The sequence below is a fragment of the Cibotium barometz genome, chromosome 33 (assembly GCF_041138505.1).
Source record: "Cibotium barometz isolate CiBa-2024 chromosome 33, ASM4113850v1, whole genome shotgun sequence".
Classification (NCBI taxonomy): Eukaryota; Viridiplantae; Streptophyta; class Polypodiopsida; order Cyatheales; family Cibotiaceae; genus Cibotium; species Cibotium barometz.
In genome coordinates, this window is record NC_141078.1 from 15,855,595 (window position 1) to 15,879,419 (window position 23,825).

The window sequence follows — 23,825 nt, forward strand, 5'->3', positions numbered from 1 at the left end:
CAAGGTCTCTTGAACCTTTAGAGGGGTCCAATCAAATCCCATCGAAACCGATGATATAGCCCAAGTATTGAACCTCTTTAACGCCGAAGATAGACTTTTGGCGTTTATGTAGAGTCCATTATCTCACAAAAGTTGCAAGACTTTCTCCACATCTTTCTCATGCTGCTCCACAGTGGCTGAGAAGACAAGTATGTCATCAAGAAATATGAAAACACACTTACCAATGAGGACTGCGAAAATCCTGGACATCATTTTATTGAAGATTGTGGGTGCATTGGTAAGCCCACAAGGCATGACTACGAATTCGTAGTGACCACGCTCTATCCGAAAAGGTGTTTTTGGAATGTCATCTTCGAAAATGCAAACTTGATGGTAACCACTCTTGAGGTCGATCTTAGTGAAAAAATTTGCACCGTCTAAACGCTCCAAAATGTACTCAATCCTTGGCATAGGAAACTTATTCTAATGGTGAGTTTATTCAATGCCCTGTAGTCTACACAAAGTCGTACAGACTTGTCCTTTTGGACAAATAGGATGGGTGCAACGAATCGTGAGGAAGAAGGCCGAACGAATCCGGCTCAGAGGAGCTCACATAACTGCTTTTCTAGCTCGCCCTCTAAAGTCTTGGAAAGACGATAGGGAAACCTACTAGGAGGTTCTGATCCAGGGACCAAATCAATATGATGGTCCTCAAGACGAGATGAGGGGAGACTGGGCGGGAGATCGTCCCTAAGCATAATATCATGATATCTAGACAAGAGGTCTACTATCTGTGGGACTGAAGATGAGATAGCTGCCACCGATGAGGTAGAGGCTGTCTGAGCACGAACATAAAGTAGTGCTCTTTCCGCTCCCTTGCGGATAGCTCGTTGGGCCTGGAAATAAGAAATCAATGGAATGCCAAGAATGCTTCTATCCCTACGAATCATGACGGGCTCAGGAAAGCCTTTACAGATAGTAAAAGTGTCTTGCCCCCAATCAGGAATAGGCTCATATTGATGAAACCATTGGATTCCTAAGATTATGTCACACAAAAGGCGAGACAATGAAATCTCATTGGAATGAGGCCTTTTGAACTACAAAGGCTGAGTGGACACCAATTCTTTGTAGAGGAATTAGTAAAAAACAAGTGAATTATCAAGTGAATTCAATGTTTTTGGCTCTCGGGAGGAGTAGAGTAACAATGCATAAACACTATTAAGCTTTTACAAAGGAGGAGGCTTCTATTTATACGAAAAAGTGAGCCTCAAACCAAGCAAACTGATTCTAGAATTTTCCAGATCAGTTTGGTCAATTTTTGACCATTTTTGGGTCAGTTTAGCTTACTTTTTGGAACTAGACTTGAATTAGGAGAGAGGAGAGATGAAATATCTCATTTTATTGATTTAAAATGGAAAGAAATGATGAGAAAAAAGGTGCCTCCTTCATGAGGGGGAATCCCCATTTTAAAGGCAAACTGTTGTGCCTTCTAAGATATGTGGGTGCGGAGACCAGGTGTGAACCCGTCCACATCCAAATGATATGACACTAATGTGCAGCTCATTTTGTTAGCCAACTGGGGAGAGAGGTGTCAAAGGATTGACAATGGCAACCAAACAAAGAGCAAGCTTGCAACGGAAGCTATGGTAGCAAGGAGATGTTGAGCACGACCAACACATGATCATCACCATAGATGAGGGAGATGATTACCACCATTGTGCTAGTGTGTGTGAGAGCAATAATACCATGAAAGAGCAAGTGGAGAAAGAGAGAGAACTCAAGTTTGGATACAAGAATAATGATCTTAGATTTCAGCCAAAGCAATGGCTTACCCCACACAATGGTGTGTTAGGGTTACCTCCCCTTTATATAGTGGCTAGGGTATCACCACAACCCTAATTAGGGTTTCCTCGTTACATGCAAGCCTTAGTGCTTGTTCACACGCACACACACCTTCTCTCATCCCACATACATGTATTGCTTCATTTTCAACACCCCCCTTCAATGCCTACCATGGGACTATGCCTCATGGAGCATGGTATAGCATTGGATACAATACAAGATCAAAACAATAGACCCCTCTTCAATGGAATTAGGTAGCCTTTATAAATGTAGGCTTTTACAAAAGAGATCGAGTTATAGTATGTCTTCAAGTACTATTCATGGTCATGCATGCTTCTCTCCCTTCATTACAGGAGATGATTGGATGAAGATGATTCCACCCAATTTCCAAGAATGAAGACAGCTTCGAGCGTGCTTGTCCTTCGCTTGACATGCTTCAACCATACATGCCATTTGCCATATGAGACATGCTTGCATACATGCCTCCCACATACTTGCTACCTTGGGCACTCTCACACCATGACCAACACATGGCTGCCACCCATGCTTGAGTAGATTACAAATGGATCTCCATGAGCATATGTCAACATGGTTCTTGCATCTCTTCTCCCCATTCCTCTTTGCACATCTCCTCCAATCGGTGAGGGTAGCATCACCTCCTCCTTTGGCCATGAGGGCATTCCTCTTACAAGGATAGCAACACCTCCTCCATTGGCAATGAGGGCATCCCACACCCGCATGGCAATGAGATACAAAATCATGGGTTTGATGGAAATAGGAGGGTCTTACCGCTTGCCTCCTTTTGGGAGTGCTAAGGGCAGTGTCTACTCCTTTACAATCTAGAGAGCTTCTATGCACATTGAATGAATGATGCTCAAGTGGATTTACAATAAGGATAAGCTTCCAAGCTGATGCTTCAATTACAAGAATGGGAAAAGAACCAAGAGATAGAGACAACCACGACTTTACCCATGCATTTACCAATTGGTGAAGAGCTCCATACACTCCTCCCTTGTACATAGGCTTCATATGATGATTGCCTCTTCCATGACTCTTCATGGACTTCAATCGGCACATCCCCACCATGATGTACATGTCCATAACCTCTTTGAAACATGGCTTCATGCTCCTCCTTGGCTTGTGCATGCTTTGCCAAGGATGCTTACCATGATGATAAGGGATTGAGGTTGAAATGGTGTGGGGTTTCACTTGAGCAAGGAACAAGCTTCACTTTGTAGAGTAGAGCAATACTTGAACCAAGAGAGAGAATAGGTAAGGAAAATTGAGAATGACCTTACCAAACACCACCAAAAGTTGGTTGTCTAGAGAAAAGAAGGAGACGCCAAGACAAAACGCAACTTTGAGAATTCGGCCTGTGAAAAAACTGCAAAACAGCAGATCACCGTTTTGATCATAACTTTCTGCTCACAACTCGAAATTAGGATCCGATTGAAGTGTTAGAAAGCTTGCGAGTTGCTCTATGACTTCTTAGAAGAATGCAGAATTCAAATCAGATCAGAACGAGGTCGAAAGTTGGTCCGAATACAGGGTGGTCCATAAAAAAACGCAAATTGGTTCTTGGAGCTCCCTCTTTTGATGAGCTTGATCTTCTCCTCTCCTCCTTGATCTATGCCTTCTCCTCCTTGTGGACCTTAGCCTTGCAATGGTTCTGATACCACACCTTGTGCTGCACATAGCCTTGATTTGATGATAGAAGATGTGGGAAAGCTAGATTGAGTGAGAAACATTTTTTCTGTAGCCTCTAGTATGATGAACTTTGTCACCAAGAGGCCAAAAGTGCTGAGCATGTATAGAGCCAATTCTGATCTTGAGCTCCGCTTTGCCTACATATTCATTGTGGTGGAGAGGCTTGTGAGGGTGCACCATGGCCTAATGCGCATAGTGGTATGTCATGAGTGGACAACATCCGATGACAAAGATGCACCAAAGTCAGTTTCATTTGCTCGTATGGTCATGAGGGAGATTTGGGGGAATGATGCACAGACACTTGTCAAGACACTCAATCCCATGTATAGTGTCCTTCGACTCACAGAAATGGAGGGGAGTACCATTGGGCTCCTCTATGAGTCCATGGACAAGATTGGAGAAGCCCTCAATGCTTGTGCATTATTGTCTCCTGAGAGGTATAACTCTTATTCTTTCTCTTGAAGTTAGATAGATCATAGAACTTATAAGATTAAAGTATACGTTCATTGCTTACTTTTTGTTTTTCCACTTGCAACTTTGAACTCATATGTAGAGTTCAAGATATTAGGGAGATATGAAACCAAGGCTGGGATTGGTTTCATAGGCCAATCCACGAAGTTGCACACATTTTGCATCCTCTTTGGAGAAGTGAGGAGCAGTACTTGAGTGAAGACTCAAGAGCTACAAGCAGGATGGAGCTCTTACGTTTCCAGGCTACTGAATGGTGAAGTGCAGCTCATGAGAAAGCTAGAGGATGAGCTTCTCATATATCGGAACAGTAGCCACATGTTTGGACAGCCAACAGCACAACTGAGGGACACACAATTGGAGCCTATGTCTTGGTGGGAGAAATACGGCATTGGTACTCCAAACTTGGTAAGTAACAAGTTACTAAGTATAACTTTTCTAAGAATATTGACAGTCTTATACTTCTATTCAATGATGAATGGTGTTGATTTTTATTTGCAAAGACACATTGCCATGAGAGTTCTCTCACAAGACTATAGTTCAGGACCTTGTGAGAGAAACTGGAGTACATGGGTACTTTTCCACACTAAGAAGAGGAATAGGCTCTCAACTGCACAATTGGAGAGGCTTGTGTTATGTCATTGCAACTTCCAATTGATAGAGCAGAAAGGCAACCCCATCGAGCCTCGCCAAGTCAATCCTGACAAGATTGATATCACAAAGTGCAAGGAGATCCCCGACAGCCCTCAAGAGGAGAGAGAGATCTATTCCATGTTGTATGAGGATTTACAGCTTCTCATGGTACACGATCCCAGGCACTTGCTAGTACCAGTGCAACACCTGCATATCATGAGGATGAGGCATTTGAGGATGACTTAGCCAGTGGTACTAGTAGTGAGAGTGAGGATGAGCGTGATGGAGAGGTTGATGAGGATGATGGGCAAGAGGATTGAGTCTTAAACTCTCATGAGTCATGAGCCTTGAGTCATTTATCTATGTACTTTTTTTTGGATTTGGTGGACTGTGGGACATTGTGTGATTGTCATGACTCTTGGGAGTCATCATGATTTATCTTTATTATGATGCTTTTTATCATTGTGTCAAGTGAAGTACCAGACTCTTGGCTGCCCAGTATCATGTATGAAATGTGGATTCTAGAGAGATGAATATGGGTATTGTTTTCCAGCATTGAATCACCGTTTACATTGAATAATAATGAATCCAATGTGTTTCTCATGAGTCGTGTTTTTCAAGTATTCTGCTTGCTGAAATAGGCTAAGTAGTAAGGCCTGACCACTTATTTCTTGTACTACATACATACATATATATATATATATATATATGCATTTTTGTTTAAAACTTTTTTTTGCCGTTTCAAAAAAATATGAAACTTCTGAAACGTTTCTAAAACCCGTTTCAAATCAGGCATTTCTAAAACTCCTGGTAACTGTGTTCCCAGTCAGTACTGAATTCATCGCAATCCACGTTCTTGTGCTTCATCTCATGTAGTCATGTACCAATGAGCTCCATCCATGTGGACTAGGTGTAGGAAATGATTCCTTTCCTGCTTAATGCATCGGCCACTGGGTTGGCCTTACCTGGAAGATACTCAATCATGCCACTGAATTGCTCGAAGATCTGGCTCCAGTAGTGTTGCCAGTCAAGTCACTCCATTGCGCACTTAGCATTGTCTGAAGCCAATGCAAAGCCTAATGATTCAGTATGCGAATCTCAAAATCGCGCCCATATAGGAAATGTTTCCAACGCTTCAAGACCAAGATCACACCAAGGAGATCCCAATCGTAGACCCAGTAATTCCTCTTTGCAGGAATCAGCTTACAAGACATGTAAACAACTATGACCATTCGCAACCTTGAAGTCCTTGAAAGCCTACAGTCCATGCGGAGTCATGTGGATGCGCTGCCTACGAGTTTTGACACCCTTGAGCAGATCTATGGGAGCTACCGAGAGGTTGAAGAACCTGTCAATGTGGGTGGAATATGTCTGGCAAATTCCCACAAACGATCGTACATCATACGCTCAACATACTAAGCATCGTAAAGGTTGTCTTCCAAGATTTGCGCTCCATTTAGGATTGAAAGGAAGATAAGTGATGTTGCGAGAGATAGTGGTTCATCCTATCTTTCATGTCAACAAACTAATATGCACTATTAGGCGATTCCGATATGGTTGTTCCTATCTAGGAATTAGTTTGGGAAGAACAAACTGTGTATATTCCCCAAGAACCCAAGCGGTTCTTGATCAACGTACTAAGCATCCTAAAGGCCAACCAACCAGCCCATAATACAGGGCAAGGGATTGGGAGTCATTCATGTAGAGTTTAGGAATGTGCTCGGAGCCAGTGGATAGCCAGCAAACCTATGGGCTCCCTGACATATCGTGAGTAGAGGCATTATCCACATCATCATCAAGACAGTGGTTCATTCTAGGAATTTACTTTCCATTCATTGGAAGTACATTCTATCAATGCATATAGTAGATAAGGTTAAATCTCTCTCGTCTATTGTGTCTATCAAGCATCTTTGCATTAATCTATGACTAATTGCATTAATCTCATCTTAAGTATTCTGTTGTTAGCTGCATGTTACATTTCATGTCCACAATGAGGAGGCACATGACACCCCTTTGTAACTTCCTTCTTGAGAGTGGCTATGTTTCTTCACCACAAGTTAGCCCTTTCTTATGGAATAGGATGATCTACAGTCCCCTACTGATGTGGCTGTCTAGATGAGTGCAAACTCCTGTCCAAGTGATAAGAATCCTTCATCAATAATAGGTGACATATACTGCATGTACCTGTGGCCCCTTAGAGAGAGCATATGCAACTACCTTCTTTCTAGTGTATGCAAAATCTTGAAATGAGGCATAGATAGAAATCGCCTACCTAATATGCTTTTCTGAGGTGCACACACACTGCTCCAAGCAGATCATGAATGCGAAGCATACAAGAAAGAAAAACCTGATGCTTTTTGGCAAGTATATCATCAAGCCGTCGCCCATGGGTGTGTAGCCTAGCAGCATGGTTTTGTGACGGGGGAGGGGGAGGTCCCAAGTTCAAATCCCCGTGGGCTGCCCGGCGGCATGTGGGCTGTTTGTGGCAATAATTGTAACGCCTTCGGGCAGGAGACCAAGCCGCCTTCGGCTGGGCACTCAAGATACTATTACAGAGGGATCTACTCATGAAAAAAAAGAAAATTGTATATCAAGCTGCCATAAGAAACGAAACCCTCTAGACAAATGGGATGGCACTCTAGCAAAGATGCATGCACGAGGCATGTCTCTTACTTATCATTCTCAGCAACTGGATGATCTTTCAAAAAATAGAGCTCTAATGAAAAATAATAAGCAGAACACAAAAACATGAGAGAGTTTCAGAGCTTTGCATAGGCAACAAATTTGAAGCAATGCTCCTGACGAAGCTCACATACCCGTCATCTTCCTGAGACGTTTGCTCGTTATTTCCAAAAACCAGCCCACCAACTCCCTGTCACCATTCACAATATCACCGTAAGACACTGCAATGAAGATGACAGATCAACAGCCTAAAGAAACACCAAAACAAACAACTCATTGCACTGCAAAAGTCCTACTTCAAAGTATAGCAAAGATCTCATGAAGTTGACAATCAAAGCTTTTCATGGATTAACATCTCAGGCGACCATCCTTCCTTCATTGAAGGAAATGGACCACAAATTCAAGTGAAGGCGAGTGAGGTCAATTAAAAACCTGACCCTGCCCAACAAAGTCTGCCGATCTTGGGCACATCCCCCAACCATTCACCCACTGCTAGCTCGCTGTTCACATGATTGTGTGCAAGTGACCTGTCACCCAAGCCTGGGTACACAGCATCCACCAGAGTGCATCGGGCCCACAAAGATGGATCATGGAAGAGGACAAGTTACAATGCCTGCCCATATATTAAACTAGCCTGATTTCATGTGAAACATTGAGATGGAGATACTGACCAAGAAAACACAGCAAGGGCTGACAATGCAATGCACAACTCTCACCTACTCTGATATTCTGACATAAGGACTTAGTTCCATCCAAGGGCAGACCCTGCCGCCCGATGAAGTCCAGCACGTCACCCAGAGTGTCAATGTCTGCTTGCTTTCAGTACTAAAAGTTGCATAGTGGATACTATACGTTACTAAAACTAGTGCAAATACCTGCAGTGCTGGAGCCAGTAGAAACCCTAGACGAGCTTCCATGGATCACCCAAAAAAAAAAAGGAAAAAGGCATGGACCTATTATTTTAATTTCAGATTAATGAAATGCCAAACTCATGATAGACATTATATTAACATTTTCATGCAATTCTATGTGATGTAAGACTCAAGATGTCAGTTAAATAAACCCCTTTTTTTGTTTTGGTGGAGGGGGGGGGGGGGTGTTTGGGGGAAGGGGGGTATAATAAATAAATTTTAGACATAAAAGGGATGTTGAATTTCAGCAATAAATCTATTAATGCAAATTCATGATACCTGTGGCAAAGGGTAGCTTTAGTTTTTCAGATGCATTCGAAAAACGCTTAAGTCTGAAAAACCAGGGGCTGCTTCTGACAAATTGGGCAAGCAAATCTGAAGCAGAAAAAGGAAGACCCACCTGCGCTACTGCGTTAAAATTGATAGGCCCGAGCTTGAACGCCATAGCTCACTCTGAATTTGCAGAACTTTCTTCGGCTAATTATCAATCTTCTGTTCTCAAAGACCTAGGGAAATGATTGCCCACCAAATCTATTTCTGTCTGAGGGGCTGGCTTTGTGGTTTGACCTCGGAGTGATTTCTGAATATATCGTAGCCACCGTGATTTTACCAACACAAGGGTTTCGTGTAATTTCACCATGTGATATTTATGTAAATAAGTGTTTTTTTGCAAACCATATGGGCTTATGTGCGAGAACGTTCTTTTCTCATTAATTAATCAATAACAAGACAAGAAGCTCCTTAGCATTTATAAGGTTTCACAAAATCTTCCATAAAAAGTATTAGCCTATGCGTCTCTGGAATCTCCTAGTAAGGGTAGACGTGGAGACATCGTAGGGTGACGCGTGAGACAAATGAGAATCCATTGTTCCATTTGTTTGCATATTATCATCAATTCTTTTGCCCTTCATCTTCGTGAACTGATGAGTTCGAAGGAAATGCACTATAGCAGCCATGGCACCCCTAAAGAGGCTTATTCTACCATGATCACTTTGCATAGTTTTGTTTACCAGGAGGAGTCTGGTACATATTTCTTCGGAATTGCCTTGTCTGTTTGAGCTTTAGCGCTCCCTATCCTCCTCCTTTTGAGTAGTGTTCTTGAGATAGAACGAGGGTGGGGGGAGAGAGGAAGAGAGAGACGGGGAGAGAGAGGTGAGCACGCATGGAGAGACTGAGAAGCACTGGAGGGAGGGTGTAGGGAAGGATGACGAGAGAGTTGGGGGAGGGCGCTGGCGAGAGAGCTGGGGGAGGACGGGGTTGGGAGGAGACGGGAGAGTTGGGCACTTATTGCGTATTTTACCCTTTAATGCCACGTTAGTGGCATTAATTAATGAGCACTAGTCACAAAACTGAATATGCACTAGTCACAAAACTGAATATGGACAACTGTTGTTTTGGGCTCGCTACCAATGCCTCCTACAATTGATCATATTGGCCTTTCAAATATCTTCATGATCTTCCAAAATAGAAATTTTTTATTTTTTCCCCTTACTTTTACGTGTTGCTCTTCGCACCTCACTCTCTCTCTCTCTCTCTCTCCTCTTTATGTGATGCAATGGAGCCATCTCTCTCTCTCGGCTTTCTCTTGCTTTGGGCACCCTGGACTTTATCGAAGAGCTTCTCATTTTCCATCTATACTTTCATTGTCTCAACCATCAAGGCTACATTGACAATGTGCGTGGAGGTTGTCTTCTTCTCCTCTATTCTCTTAGATTTACAAACTTATGTTGGCTCTTATGTGATTATCGGCAAAGCTTTCCCATCCAAGATCTGCTTTGCCCATTTAGGATATGATCCCTTATGTGGTGTTGAAAGCTTGTCTTCTTCATCATCTCTGATGAATCTACCTCTTGTGGAGTTGGTACTATCATTGGTGGATCCTATGGAGTCGGTACTATCATTGGTAGATTACGTTCGATGGACTATAAGTGGGAGCTACATGCATGAGGGGGGAGATTGCAATAGTGTGTTGATGGTGATGTTTACTCTATCTCATGTTTTATTTTTATGCTCAATCTTATCAATTTGATTTAAGTCTATGGTTTATTCCTTGATATATTTATGAGTTTAATTAATTTCTTCAAGAAGTACATGAGGTCCCGTGATATGAGAGCTATGGGTACTTGCAGTTAAAAGAAAAGCAAGAAGCTCACAAAAATCTAGAGGATAAAGAAGACAACATCTCAAGAACTGTTAGATAAAGGTTGAGGTTCATGGGAATTTTGTGGACCCTTGGATGGAGGTTTGAATCAAGGGAATAGAGAGATTATCACCCTTTCTTCCAATACCACTTTTAAGAACCCAAAAACCACCCTCTTCTTAAACAAGCGGTTTTCTTCAATCTTTCACCAATTGGCAATCCAACGGCATGGATTGATTCAGCAATAAATGGAGATTATATTGCTCTACTCTCAATTTTGCACAGGAGCTTCATCAAAATATTTTTCTATAATCGATGGATGTTGCTAGTGGTTTCTTTCCAAGAAGGACCAAGAAATTATTTTATTTTATTTTATTTTATAGCTTAATTTTTTTTGCCTTTTCCCTCCATCTTCTAGCAGCGACTGCATTGAGCGAAGATAGGCGCAGGCAGATTTCTCTCTCAGCGACATCGATTTTCTTCTTGTTTGTTTTTCATAGGCACGTAGCGCGAAGAAACTTCTTCTTTTTTTTTGATTTTTTTTAAATGGCTAACTTAAAGCTTTGAAAAGCTTTAAAGCTTATTACAATTATAAGCTTTTAAAAACTTACTACTTTCCAACGCTTTTATTTCATATAAGCTTTAAAAGCGGGGGGGGGGGGAAGAGAGGGAGTTTTACAAAAGAAAATATACAGTAAGTGGAGAAAACTTCATGGAGGATTCTTCTACAAAATATTACAAACTTTTGAAAACTTCTTCACCATGTATTCACTTGGATTATTTCGGAGATTCTTGCTACAAAAAAGGAGGAGTAAGCATCATAAAGCTCTGCAGCTCTCAGCCAAAAAACTCTTAGCCAGTAGTTTGTGTGTGTTGTGTGTGTATGAGTGTGAGAGAGAGAAAGAATGAGTGTGAGAGGGAGAAAGAAGAACGTGTAGTTTTTTTTATTCCTTCTATCATCTTTTGGCTTTAACCCTATTTTCACTCACATCTCCACCCTCCATCTACTTTACATATTGTCCCTTTATTTCTTTGGGTTTTTTTTTCACTCTAGCCCATCTTGCCCATTTTGCAGCTTGTTCCCACGTAGCTTTTGTTGTGCTCTTGTGCTGCCGAAGTAATTTCGTGAGTTCCTTCTTTGGATTTGGATTTTTTTGAGCTTGCCGATCGTTCTCACACGCATTTTGGCCCTTGTTCACATGCACACTTTTGGCCATTTGGTTTATTTTTTTGGACATTCACACACGCATCTTGGCCTTTGTTTAGTGTATTTTGGGCATTTGGTTTATTTTTGGGCGTTCACACGCACATTTTTGGCCATTTGAGCATATTGGTGTTTTTCCACACATGGTGTGGGATTCTTGTGCACATTTGGGAGTGTTTTCACACTTTCGGGCATTGGAGGGATGATATGGGTATCCATTACTACCTCTACCCCACCTACGATTGCCATGATACCCACCATCATTGTCGTCAACATCACTACGACTCCATCCCAGACGACACTGATCGTGCGGCATCCGCCCATACCCTATCACTCTAGCTCTATGCCTGTCATCTTGATTTGCCATTTCATGTGAGGAGATGCATATCATTTTTCGAGTTCATACATACATTTGGCACATTGCGGCTTCGACCTCTAGATCCTTCTTCACTGATATCATGCTATGATGACACATCATATTCATGTCAGTTCAGGATGTTTGAGCTTGAGATGTAGTTGCCTAGCCAGTTTAGACACTTATTTGATAAGGGGGATGTCCATGCTAGATGGTCGAGATGTTTTACATATGGTTATTTTGTTGAGGATCTATGTGGTTATCTTTACACGGATGGTTCATCATTGCTTACATGGGATGATGTATGTGGGGGCTTGATTGAGTGCCCTACATTTGTGAGCAGAGATGACTATATACCTGAGGATGGGTATCACTATGACATGCATTTAGATGATAAGGATAGTGATGATGATGTTCATGCTATGACTATAGATGATTATATGGGTGATGATGATCATAGTGATCATTCATGGGATACATTTTTTGAGTTATGGCATGACAAGTTTAGATCCTTAGAGGACATGGATCGAGCATGCTACCACTTTCGTTGCTATCACAGTGGTGTTCGCATGGGCCTTGAGAGCTTCTACGACGCACCCACGACATTGACTAGCCACCATCATCTCATTGATTCTCATTTACTTAAACCAACTCATTCATTGTATTATGATGGGGATGATGAGGATGATGTTGTATTGTACACACACACACACACACATGATGATATTGATGTATCGCACACACATACACATGATGATAGTGATACATGTGCTCTTGATGCCACTGACACATATGCACATGCTGATGATGTATGTGATAGTGATAGTGATAGTGAGGGTGATGTGTGTGAGTTAGTTCATGTGGACATGATCTCGAGGGCAGAGATGGCATCAAGCACATCGAGCATTACGAGCATCATAGAGCTACCTATCTCTATTTCTAGTGATCATAGGGATACATTAGATGACCATAGTGATGCATTCCATGATCTTGATGGGCATTTGACTAGTCATGATCATTCGGCTAGTTATATATCCCTAGTTACACATGGGATTGACACTTCACATGTCATTGAGCACATCATAGACCATGAGGAGCATAGACCCGAGGTTCTAGCATTAGATCTGTTGGGCTACTCCTCTAGAGTTGTTACATGTGGAGAGATTTTGGATACGACCACTATTCTTAGTTTTCATAGCATCCCTGGCAGCATTCGAGTGGATCGAGTTGTTGTGATTGAGCAGTCAACGATAATGCATGAGAGTAGTGATGAGTTTGTAGAGGTGAGACATCGTAGGAGTATGCATATCGGTCATATTTTTAGCATATCCTATGATGTTGACCTCAAGAGCTTTACATTTGATCTAGGTATTTTCTTAGATCCAATGTTATTGGAGATTGATTTATCATAGGATTTAGGTCATATAGGGACACCATTGATGGAGATTGTCAATACTTTTGGGGATGACCTTAGTGGCCTTGGAGGTTCCATTGATAGTGAGTTGTTTGATACCACTTATCTCTCTTGTGTAGACACTTTGTCAGTGCTTAGTGATGATGATCCTTATGATGATCCAACTTTTATTTTAAAGGGACACACACATATAGAATGTCTTGCACATGGAGATATTGTGCATGGGTCGGATCATGCTCATACATACATTGATATAGTGGATCATGCCTTCGACTTTTCGAGTGGTGCTACATGTGACGGTGGCATGAGTTCACATTTGACTCTACACGAGGCCAACCTTGAGATATGTTCTTTTGGATTCTACAAATGTCGACAGGAGCCTATGTTCTTGGGAGCCAGGACGTTTTCCTTTGGATGCATTCTTTGCCATCTCAGGAGCATAGTTTTTGGATATGTAGCTCGACATTCATATGCATCTATGACATATTCCAGTCTTTGCCTACACGATGATTATTTTGGGCAAGACCATTTGACATTCTGGCCAGGAGTTTCAAGCTTCTTCGGCAAATAACTTTCGTGCCAGATTCACACTGTAGTCGTGAGGATGGGCTTATGAGTTTTCCTTTCGACCCTGGGGCTACTATCTCTTTGGGGTCGAGCTTTCCTTTTTATCCAGGAGCTACTACCATTTCAGCTTCGACGGTTCAGGGTGTATACCATACATATCCCTTTGATTCTGGAGGATACTCGACTAGCTTCGTCATCGACAATGGTTCCTTATCCTCTCCACTTGCACCAGATTATCATGGGACCACTGACTTGGATTTTGCATGCCTCGGATTTCCTTTTGATCCAGGAGGTTGCATGCCTCGGATTTCCTTTTGATCCAGGAGGTTGCATAGATAGCCTCATCATCGATGGGAGCTCTCTATCCTTTCCATTTGACCCAGGGGGTCATATGATTCATGTATGGGTCTTCCACTACATCAACATTCAGTCTCATGGATGTGATTTTTGGCTTTTGTACCTAGCCACTTGTATATGTCTTTTCTTTGGGCACGACCATTCTTTGATTTTGAGGATGAAATCATTGTAGGAGGGGATGGTTTGTAATGAAGTAGGTTTGGGTGCACATGCACATGGGGAATGGGGCCTAGATACTTGGACTTAGTGACATTTACATGTGTACTTTTGGGGGCCTTCAGCTATATTAGGCATAGGGCTCATGGACATTATACCATTTTTTATCATATTCACTCTATAGACATTCATGTCTTCTTGGTGCTCATGCCCAAGATTTCAAGGTGAACTTCTCCCATATGAGATGTGAGGATGGTGACCCGCACCCATGTTGTCACCCCATGCTTTGAGTGGCCAACCCTAGTCTCTTGCATGCTAAAAAGAAGGAGTCAAAACGAACTATCCAACAGGATGGATTGGGAATTCATTGTGCACTACAATTATGATCGTTATGTCCATGATGCTAGTGAGATAGATCAACATGTCTAATACTTTGATAATGGTGCTAGTAAGCACATTACTTCTCATGGCTGTGGTTGATGCATCAGCACCAAGTGTCAAAAAGAAGGAGTCAACGAACTATCCACATGATGATTGGGCATTTACTGTACATTATAGTTACGATCCTTATATCTATAATGTTAGTGATAGATCAGCATGTCTACTACTTTGATAGTGGTGCTAGCAAGCATATTACTTCTCAATGTGATTTAGTTTCATTACTTGGGTCTGTTCCTCAAGGAGGTATGGTTATGTGTAAACAACTCCTTGTATCTAGCAAAAAAAGTTGGTAAGGTTATTCTCTCACTACTACAAATGGTGGGATAATCACTCTCTTAGAAGTCTTATTTGTGAGACAGGCATAAAAAATAACTTGTTCTTAGTCTCTGCCATTGCTAGGGGCAAGATGGTCAGACTTGTTGATAATAACAAGTGTATAGTTTATGACTGGAGTGATAGAGGCATCACTCTGGTTATGGAGACATCATAGTAATGGAGACATCACTGTGGTATCTAGTTATAAAGGTTGGACATATATGAGAGATTAGCACATTGTGCTTGTTCAATTACTACCATGCATGCTACGAGTGATGTAGAGCTGTGGCATGCCCACTTTGGTCACTTGAATTTTGGTAGTTTGTTGTGCATTTAAAGGCAAGAGATGGTGTCAGAGTTGCCAAAGCTTGATGCCCTTGTAAAAAATGTATGTGAGGGATACATTTTAAGCAAGATGCAAATGGGCATCATTCTTAAAAGATTTATCGGTTAGGGTTGTTTAGAAATTACACCTTATACACAGTGATGTATGTGGTTCCTCCATGAGGGAACCATTGCTCAAGGGATATCTCTATATTGTGACTTTTATTGATGACTACTCTAGGCATCCCTGGGGGTGTATCCGTTGAAGGCAAAGTCATAGATTTTTACATGCTTTAAACACTTTATTTCTATGGCTAAAAATGTAATTATATGTAAAGTTGAAACCCTTTATACAAATGGAGGGGGAGAATATGTATAGGCATAAAACATCAATGCACGTGACTTATACACGTCAGCAAAATGGTGTGACTAAAAGAGGAAGAATAAGTCTCTCATGGAGATGGCACATTGTGTGGTTAAAGGCCAGGATTTGGCTTATGTTTTTTGGAGGTAGTTATGTGTGCCACTTATGTGCTAAATAGATGCCCCACCAAGGCTTTATAAATAATTACCCCTTATGAAGCTTGGAATTGTAGAAAGCCCTCTGTGGCTCATTTGCATGTTTTTGGTTATCTTGCTTATGCTCTTGTGCCTAAGCAACAACACAATTAGCTAGACGATAACGTGGTAAAATGTATTTTTGTGGGATAGAGGTCAGAAAGAAAAGGGTATAGACTCTATCATCAGGCACCACAAAGCGAATTTTGGTGAGTACAAATGTTGTCTTTGTTGTAAACTCAATTCAACCCATGCTTTTATGTAAAAAATAGCAAAATGTGTACTCTCACGACATCTTTGATACCCTCCTACCTTTGTACAATGTTAGGTAGCTATATGTAGAGCATATGAATACTCAAAAGGTGTTGTAAATCAGCCCATAATGGCTGAAAATTAGCTCGAATTTCAGCCCAAGATCAACCTATTGATGAGACAATTACGGATGATATAACAGATGAGGAAACGGCAGCCATATAGGCGTCCAAGAGTATGCCAAAATGGTTGGTGTAGACATTGCATAACAACAAATTAGCTACTCCTTTATCTAGTTAGACACATTCTAGATAAAGAAGGACACATAAAATTCTCGTCTGCATCTTATTATTTTGTGGATCATGCTCTCGTTCATGCTTTCATTGCCAGTATATACAATGAAGAGGAATTTATTTTCTTTAAGGAAGCACCATAAAATGATCATTGGATACAAGCCATGTAGGATGAGTATGACTCAATCATGAAAAATAATAGGCACTTCATTTGCATGCCTTTTTCCTTTTTGACCAAGTCATTAAATCTTTGAAAGTGAGCAAACACCTCACTTTTCTTGTTTATGAAATAAATCCACACTTGACCCCATCAATGAATGTAACATAATGTGTGCAACAACCTGCAATCCTTGCAGTCTTAGTGGGTCCTCCCCAAACATTCGAATGTATAACATCTAATGGTCTTGCATTGACATGCTTTTCATGTGGGAAAGCATGTTTAGCTTGCTTACTAATCTGGCATGCTTCACATACTTTATGCATACCATCAACCTTAAACTTTGGTAAACCTACAAAAATATTTTGGGCCTACATAGACTTCTGCCCGTTTTATATATTCACATGACCAATGTGCTTGTATTTCATGTTAATATATGCAATAACACCTATTCCTTGCATAAACATGCTACCTTCACCTTGGGCATATTCACATCCAAAGTAAATATATTGTCATTTCTATTACCCTTTACAACCAAGCAGTATTACTTTTTTAAGTCTTCCATAAAATACCCTTTGAGGATTGAACCTCACTTGCAGACCTTGCTCAACTTTATCTAATAAAAAACAGGTTCTTTGTAATGTTTAGAATATGAAGTATATCTACTAAGTAATTAATTCTACCATTATGCATAGACAATGGCACTTTACCACCACCAACATGTGTAATGGGGTCCACATTATCATCACTTGTTTCTACATAACCTGGTTTTTCGACTTTTTGCGTATCTCTAAATGAGTCACCATGACTGGTCATGTGGTTAGAGGTGCCCAAATCCATATACCAAATATCTTCTAATCTTGACTCTTGATCCTGACAAATGTCTTGTCAATGTCGTTGAATTGAGCATATGCTGCATCACAAATAGTTACTTCTATCATTATCCTGTTTGCTTGATGATGCATAATTGTCTTGTTAACTTTTCATGTTTGGTATTATTTTGCTTTTTATAGCAGTCCTTTGCAATGTGCCTTGGTTTACCATAGTAATAGTACTCTATGCTATTTACATTTTGATTTCTTTACCAACCCCCTTGACCTCTTTAGCTTCCCCTACCTCTAGAGTGGCCTCTTCCATTCGATTCTTGTTGTTATTGCTACCCATGATTTTTGTTTCCAAAACGGCCTCCACCTTGGCCTCTAGATGATGATCTGCCTCTGCCTCTACCTGTATCTGAGTAGAAGGCCTACTCATTTGAATTTACAGAGGATGAACCTCCCCTAATATTCATCTCCTCACGAATGAGAAGTGCAACCACTTCCTGAAAATTTAGAAAGTCCTCTCAAACTCCGATGGAGGTTTGAAATTGCCTGTATTCCTTGCTAAGATCATTCAAGGTCACCAAAACCATATCATCATCATCTAATAGTGGTGATCCAATAGAAGCTTCTTGAGGAGCATATTCACCTCATGAATGGCAACATCATTGTTCCCTGTTGTGACAATCAAGTCATCAACATAGATGACTACTAGAACAATGCCACCTGACATTTTTTTTGACATAAATTGAAAATTTTGATGTGGATGCACACACACACACACACCCCACAACACTCTCAAGCCTTCTAGCATTAGAAACGTTACATACATTTGAAAATCCACAAGAAAATTTTAATTTTCAAGAATAAAATAGGGTCTAAGGTCAACTAAATATGCATTATAAATAATGATAAATTAAAAGTGATTTTGGTAAGGTAGATTTCACCCTTACACACACACACACACACACACACACACACACACAAAACAAACACCCTCAAGCCTTCTAAGACTAGAAACATTACATGCATGTGAGTGTGTGTGTAAGGGTAGAATTTACCCTTACACACACACACAACACAACAAACACCCTCAAGCCTTCTAGCACTAGAAATATTACATACATTTGAAAATCCACAAGAAAATTTCAATTTGTAAGAATAAAATAGGGCCCAAGGTCAGCTAAATACACATTAGAAATAATGATAAATTAAAAGTGATTTTGGTAAGGATAGATTTTACCTCACAAATAATAAAACTATTGATGATGATTTAAAAGTTTTGAGAAGGATAGATTTTACCTCATAAATAATAAAAGTATTGATGATGATCTAAAATTATAATGAGAAGGTAATGTATCTTGCTTTGCACAGAATTGAGTGAAAAAAGACAATAGGTCATACTCTTAGGCAAGAATATCATCATTCTAAATTTTTCTTTAAATGAGCATGGCAATAAGCCAAGGCTAATTGTAACGTAGATAGATTCATAATTTAAAAATGGACAAAACTTTGAAATGATTTCTTTTTCTCTGAGTTTACATGGAAATGAGTTGTGAATTTCTAGGTCATGCTCTTAGGCAAGCATATCATGCTCAAGCATGGTAGTGACTGTTTACAGGTATATATTTTATCATATTTTTGATGTTTAATAATCATAGAAAAATATGCTTGATTTAATGTGTGTAGGAATCGGCTTAATGGAATGTGAAAATGTGCACAAGATTATTATATGTGTAAATGGCAAATGTGCACAAAGTTATTTCATGTTTAAAGGCCCATTAGCATTAATATTTGGGCAAAGGTTTTTATATGTACAAACCTTAGAAACTTTGATATGGTTAATAATATGTAAAGCAAAACCCAAAAGTGGGAAAAGTAAGCCCAAATTGTACTCACAACTATTATTAGCTCCTTGGGCTATTTTTATGAAATACAATTCTCTAAATACTCAAGTGGTGGAAGTGGGAGCTACACGCTTAAGAGGGGAGATTGCACGCTTAAGAGGGGAGATTGCACCCAATCTTGTCTTGATGGTGATATTATTCTATTTCTCTTGTCTTATGCTATGCTGTGCTCTTTGATATATCAATTTGATTCAAGTCTTTATTTTAATGTCTAGAACCCCTTTCCCCACTCTTACAACTTCAGAAGGCTAATGGATCTTGAAATTCATCATGGACGGATGAGGTTTGTGCAGAGATTTTTTTTTCCAAATTACTTTTTTGCTTTTCGTTTCTTCTTCTCAGTTGAGCTCTAAGCGCAGATTGCCTTTTTTTTTCATAGGCTATAAGTAGGCTTTGGAGTTATATATATATATATAATCTGTATTTATTTAAAAATAAAAAAATGCTTATTTTTTTTCCTCCTCTCTACTTGCTGCCTTCGAATTTGGCTTCTCCCTTCCTTTCTCTAAATTGTGCTACTGAAAAACTCTTTCAAGTTGGCTTGCATTAGTTAATGCACATTAATTTCCTAATATTTATACATGATTAATCAATTTCTTGAATAAGGACTAAGACTTGGTTTACACAAGTGTCTTGTCCAATTAAAGAAGATTAGCCATTTGAACTTCATCAAATTGTTTTGAAAAGTTGTGGCCCTCTCAACATAGCCTACCCATTACGAACTTAAAAAGAGACCCAACAAGTTCAAACAAACATGAGACAAAGACTAAGTATTAAGATTTTTTGTTGAAAGTGTTTCAAAACAGCTTAAGATGGATTGGTTAATAAATTATGGGTGTATATAGGGCAGAGGGGGAAGGGGCGAGCGAGGGAAGTGTAGGGTGAAGAAGGACATACAAATTTTTTTAAGGGTGGAGGATGTATAGGGGGCAAAGGGGGAAGGGGCGAGTCAGGGAAGTGTAGGTTGAAGAAGGACATACAATTGTTTTTTAAATCCAAAGGCATAAACCTTAGGAGGTATAAATAATTAAATTATAGGAGATTGGGCCTCTATAGGCACCCAAATTCCTTTTTGAAATTATTTTTCATGTAATATGTCTTGCGATTAAGGTTTTAAACCTTGAAACACGGAATATTTTCATGTAATATGCCTTGGGATTAAGGTTTTAAACTGTGAAACACGGAATATGCCTTTGGATTAAGGTTTTAAAACCTTGAAACAAGCGAGATTTGGGATTTTTTTTCATTATGATGAGTAATTTGGCATGCGATTATGACACGTGGGGTTTGGGTGATTTAGTTTTTTTATCTCTGTCTCGTTTGGGTGCAACACCTAAGATATGTTGAGAAAAAAGGAGGCCAGCGCACCTATCTCTAGTTTGTGCACAAGAGGCCCAACCTCTCTCTCTCTCTCTCTCTCTCTCTCTCTCTCTCTCTCTCTCTCTCTCTCTCCCCCCCAAAGGCACACATGCCCTTTCTTTCCTTTAGCTGGGGGCAACCAGCCGCTCTCCCTTCCCATTTGGCTGAGGGCATGCGGCGCCTCTCTGCCTCTACCTCATGGACACACAACTGCATGCAAAAGAGAGACCTTCTCTCTCACTCGCTCAACATGGGTGCTCAATGGGAAAGGTTCTCTCTCTCTCTCTCTCCGTCTCTCCCAAAGGCACACATGCCCTTTCTTTCCTTTAGTTAGGGGCAACCAGCCGCATTATAGTGTCGTGAATAAATAGTACCCTTAGGGGGTTTAAATCATGTATGTATAATGGGTGGTAGTCATTAATTAATTTATGAACCTTAGTGGTGGTAATTAGTTCATTAATTTATTCATGAATCTTTTTTTATTTTGCACAAGAAAGGTTAGATTTGTATTAATATATAAGGATGAATTACAAAAGAGATAGTGTCGCCCGACAAGGCCTGCTCAAAGCTATCACAGCAGCAACTGATGCTTAGCAGCATCTAACTTTGGATGTCCCGACTTGCGCCATAGGTCTTTGGATCCTTTCATGTTCAATGATCCTATGTATGCAATCACAGATGCTCTCCCAACAAGCTTGTACATAATTTTATTAGTCAAAACATGTTTGGCCTTGAAATGTGACTGGCTACTTAAAAGGAAATAGCTTCTCCACTTTCTTCTTGGTTGTGTGTGGCGACAAAAACACCATACGCTAGTAGGATAGTCCGCCAACAAATGATAGGTAGGTCTAGTTCCAATGGGCCATTTTGGTTTGGATTTTTTGATAGAACTAGTTAAATCTCTCCTTGCTACTGATAGGGCTGACCATGCGGGATTCAATTGAAGCCATACTTGGTGTCCGATATCTCGTTAGCTTCTTTGTCTAGTAGTACAACTTCTGCCTTGTGGGTGGTGTTAATTGACCTTGATAGCTCACAGAATCACACAACACATGCAAGAGCATGTCAACGTTAGACTTCTCATACTTTAGAATGGAGCTATTATCATCCGCAAAGAATTGGGCAATCATCTCTCCATCTCCCTCAGGAAGGGGAAGTCCCTTGATGAGGCCTTTCTCTTGAAAATATCGGACATTGGCTAGGAGGGGTTCAGTCACAATAGAGAATAATAGGGGGACTAAAGGACAACCTTGTCAGACTAACCGCTTGAGGGCAAAATCCGTAACTACAGTTCCATTGATTATAATCTCAGAGGTGGCTCTATCCACCAAGGCTCAGACCATCCCTACCAATGCTTGGCCAAAGCCCAACTTACCCTACACCAAATGAATGGGGGAGTGATCAGAGCACCCTTGATTAGGTAGGGCAAAACAAAAACGAGGCTATTATTATTATTTATGAATCTTACAACCACCATTTCATCAGCGTCTTGATTGATTGAACGATTGAACGATGAAGTCTTTCTTTTGATTTTGATTTTGATTTTTTTGATTTTTTATTTTTAAGGGGGGGGCCTCAGCTCTAAATGACACGCTCATCTCTTGAGGGGATCAAGGGTGGAGAGAGAAAAAAAGTCAAATCATGGCATATGGGCCGTCGATCGGCATTTTAAAAATTCGAGAAAATTGGTAAATTTGGGAAAGTTGGTAAATTCGGGTGTAGGACAGCGAACGGCGGATGGCGCCAATAAATGAGAAGGAATAATATATTTTTTGAAGTAACAGCCCCAAAAGTGAGATGGGTATGTATTAATGACCAATTGTAGTAGGTAGTGTGAAGAATTCAGAAGTTAAGCATAAGAAGTTAAGCAAGATACGCTCGCAACTAGTAAATTTGGGATGTCAAGTAAATTCCAAACTCTCTTCCCCAGCTCTATTCCGAACACGCTCTCTCTCTCGATTATCAACGGGTCCTGCCTGCCTCTCTTTAACCCTCGCCGCCTCCTCCTTCTTCCTCTCCCTCTTCATGTTTCCTTAGAATCGTCTGTGTATTCCATACATACCCTTTACCTTCACACAATCGCCTCATCCCCTATCCTGCACCCCCTTCTCTCATAGCCTAGAGTTTACAGTTCTCCAACTCCAACCGCTCGGGGTTGTAGATTGTTGCCGCCTCCAACTCTAGCCAAAGGAATTTCACAACCGCACCTTGTAGATTCTTGCCTTGCCTAAGCAAAGTGCCTAAGGTACTAAACACAATCCACAATTGACTCAAAGTCTCCATCTCTCGTGCACCAAATAGAAACAGTGCAAAGGGTAGAAACTGCTCAGGAAGCAGTTAATCGAACACTTCAGTGTTTCTATTGTCGTGGACCTCACAAGGTGGCAGACTGCACAGTTTGGAATACTTCCATGTCCATAGTCACTGACACTTTGCGACCCATATGTGAACGATGTGGTATTGATCACATGTTCCAAGATTGCCCAAGACGAGTTGCTTTAATGCAACCTGTCTCACAAAATACAACTCGGTGGCGATATGGAATTGACATTCCATGTTACCCTAGATTCCCTTGAGTATGATGTCATCCTTGGTGGAACTTGGATAGGGAGAGAGAAGGATATTCCTATGTCTCTTCTTCTCTCTCTATATATATAGAGAGAAAAATCGAGAGAGAGAGAGAGATTTCTCTCTCTCTATATGTATATATATATAGAGAGAGAGGAAGAGACATAAGGATATCATATATATATATATATATATATATATATAAAAGAGAGAGAGAGAGAGAGCTTTCTCTCTCTCTCTCTCTCTAAGTTGCAAAAAATGAAGCATGACCAAGTTGCGATATTGAGATGGATCTACTCAAGGCATGGAGTAGGCATGGGTGTAGATCACCATCCTAAGGCAATAGCCAAGAAGACTGTGAAAGCTTGGGCATAAACTCTAAGTAGACAAGATGTTTATATCAAATTATAAGCTGATA

The 23,825-nt window shown here is 40.5% G+C and overlaps 1 protein-coding gene across 2 annotated transcripts in view; it reads right to left on the reverse strand.

The window, feature by feature from the left end:
• Positions 1-8,938, reverse strand: part of GC6 (golgin Putative 6) — a 57,450-nt gene extending 48,512 nt beyond the window's left edge. The window contains exons 1-2 of one of the 2 annotated variants that reach the window (XM_086772972.1): positions 8,623-8,938; positions 7,446-7,501 (exon numbers count right to left, since the gene is read on the reverse strand). In XM_086772972.1, the coding sequence (XP_086629098.1) occupies positions 7,446-7,501; positions 8,623-8,667 (101 nt within the window). In that variant the 5' untranslated portion in view covers positions 8,668-8,938. The remainder of the gene's footprint in view (positions 1-7,445; positions 7,502-8,622) is intronic. The other variant, XM_086772974.1, reaches the window with a different exon arrangement.
• Between the last annotated feature and the right edge of the window lie 14,887 nt (positions 8,939-23,825).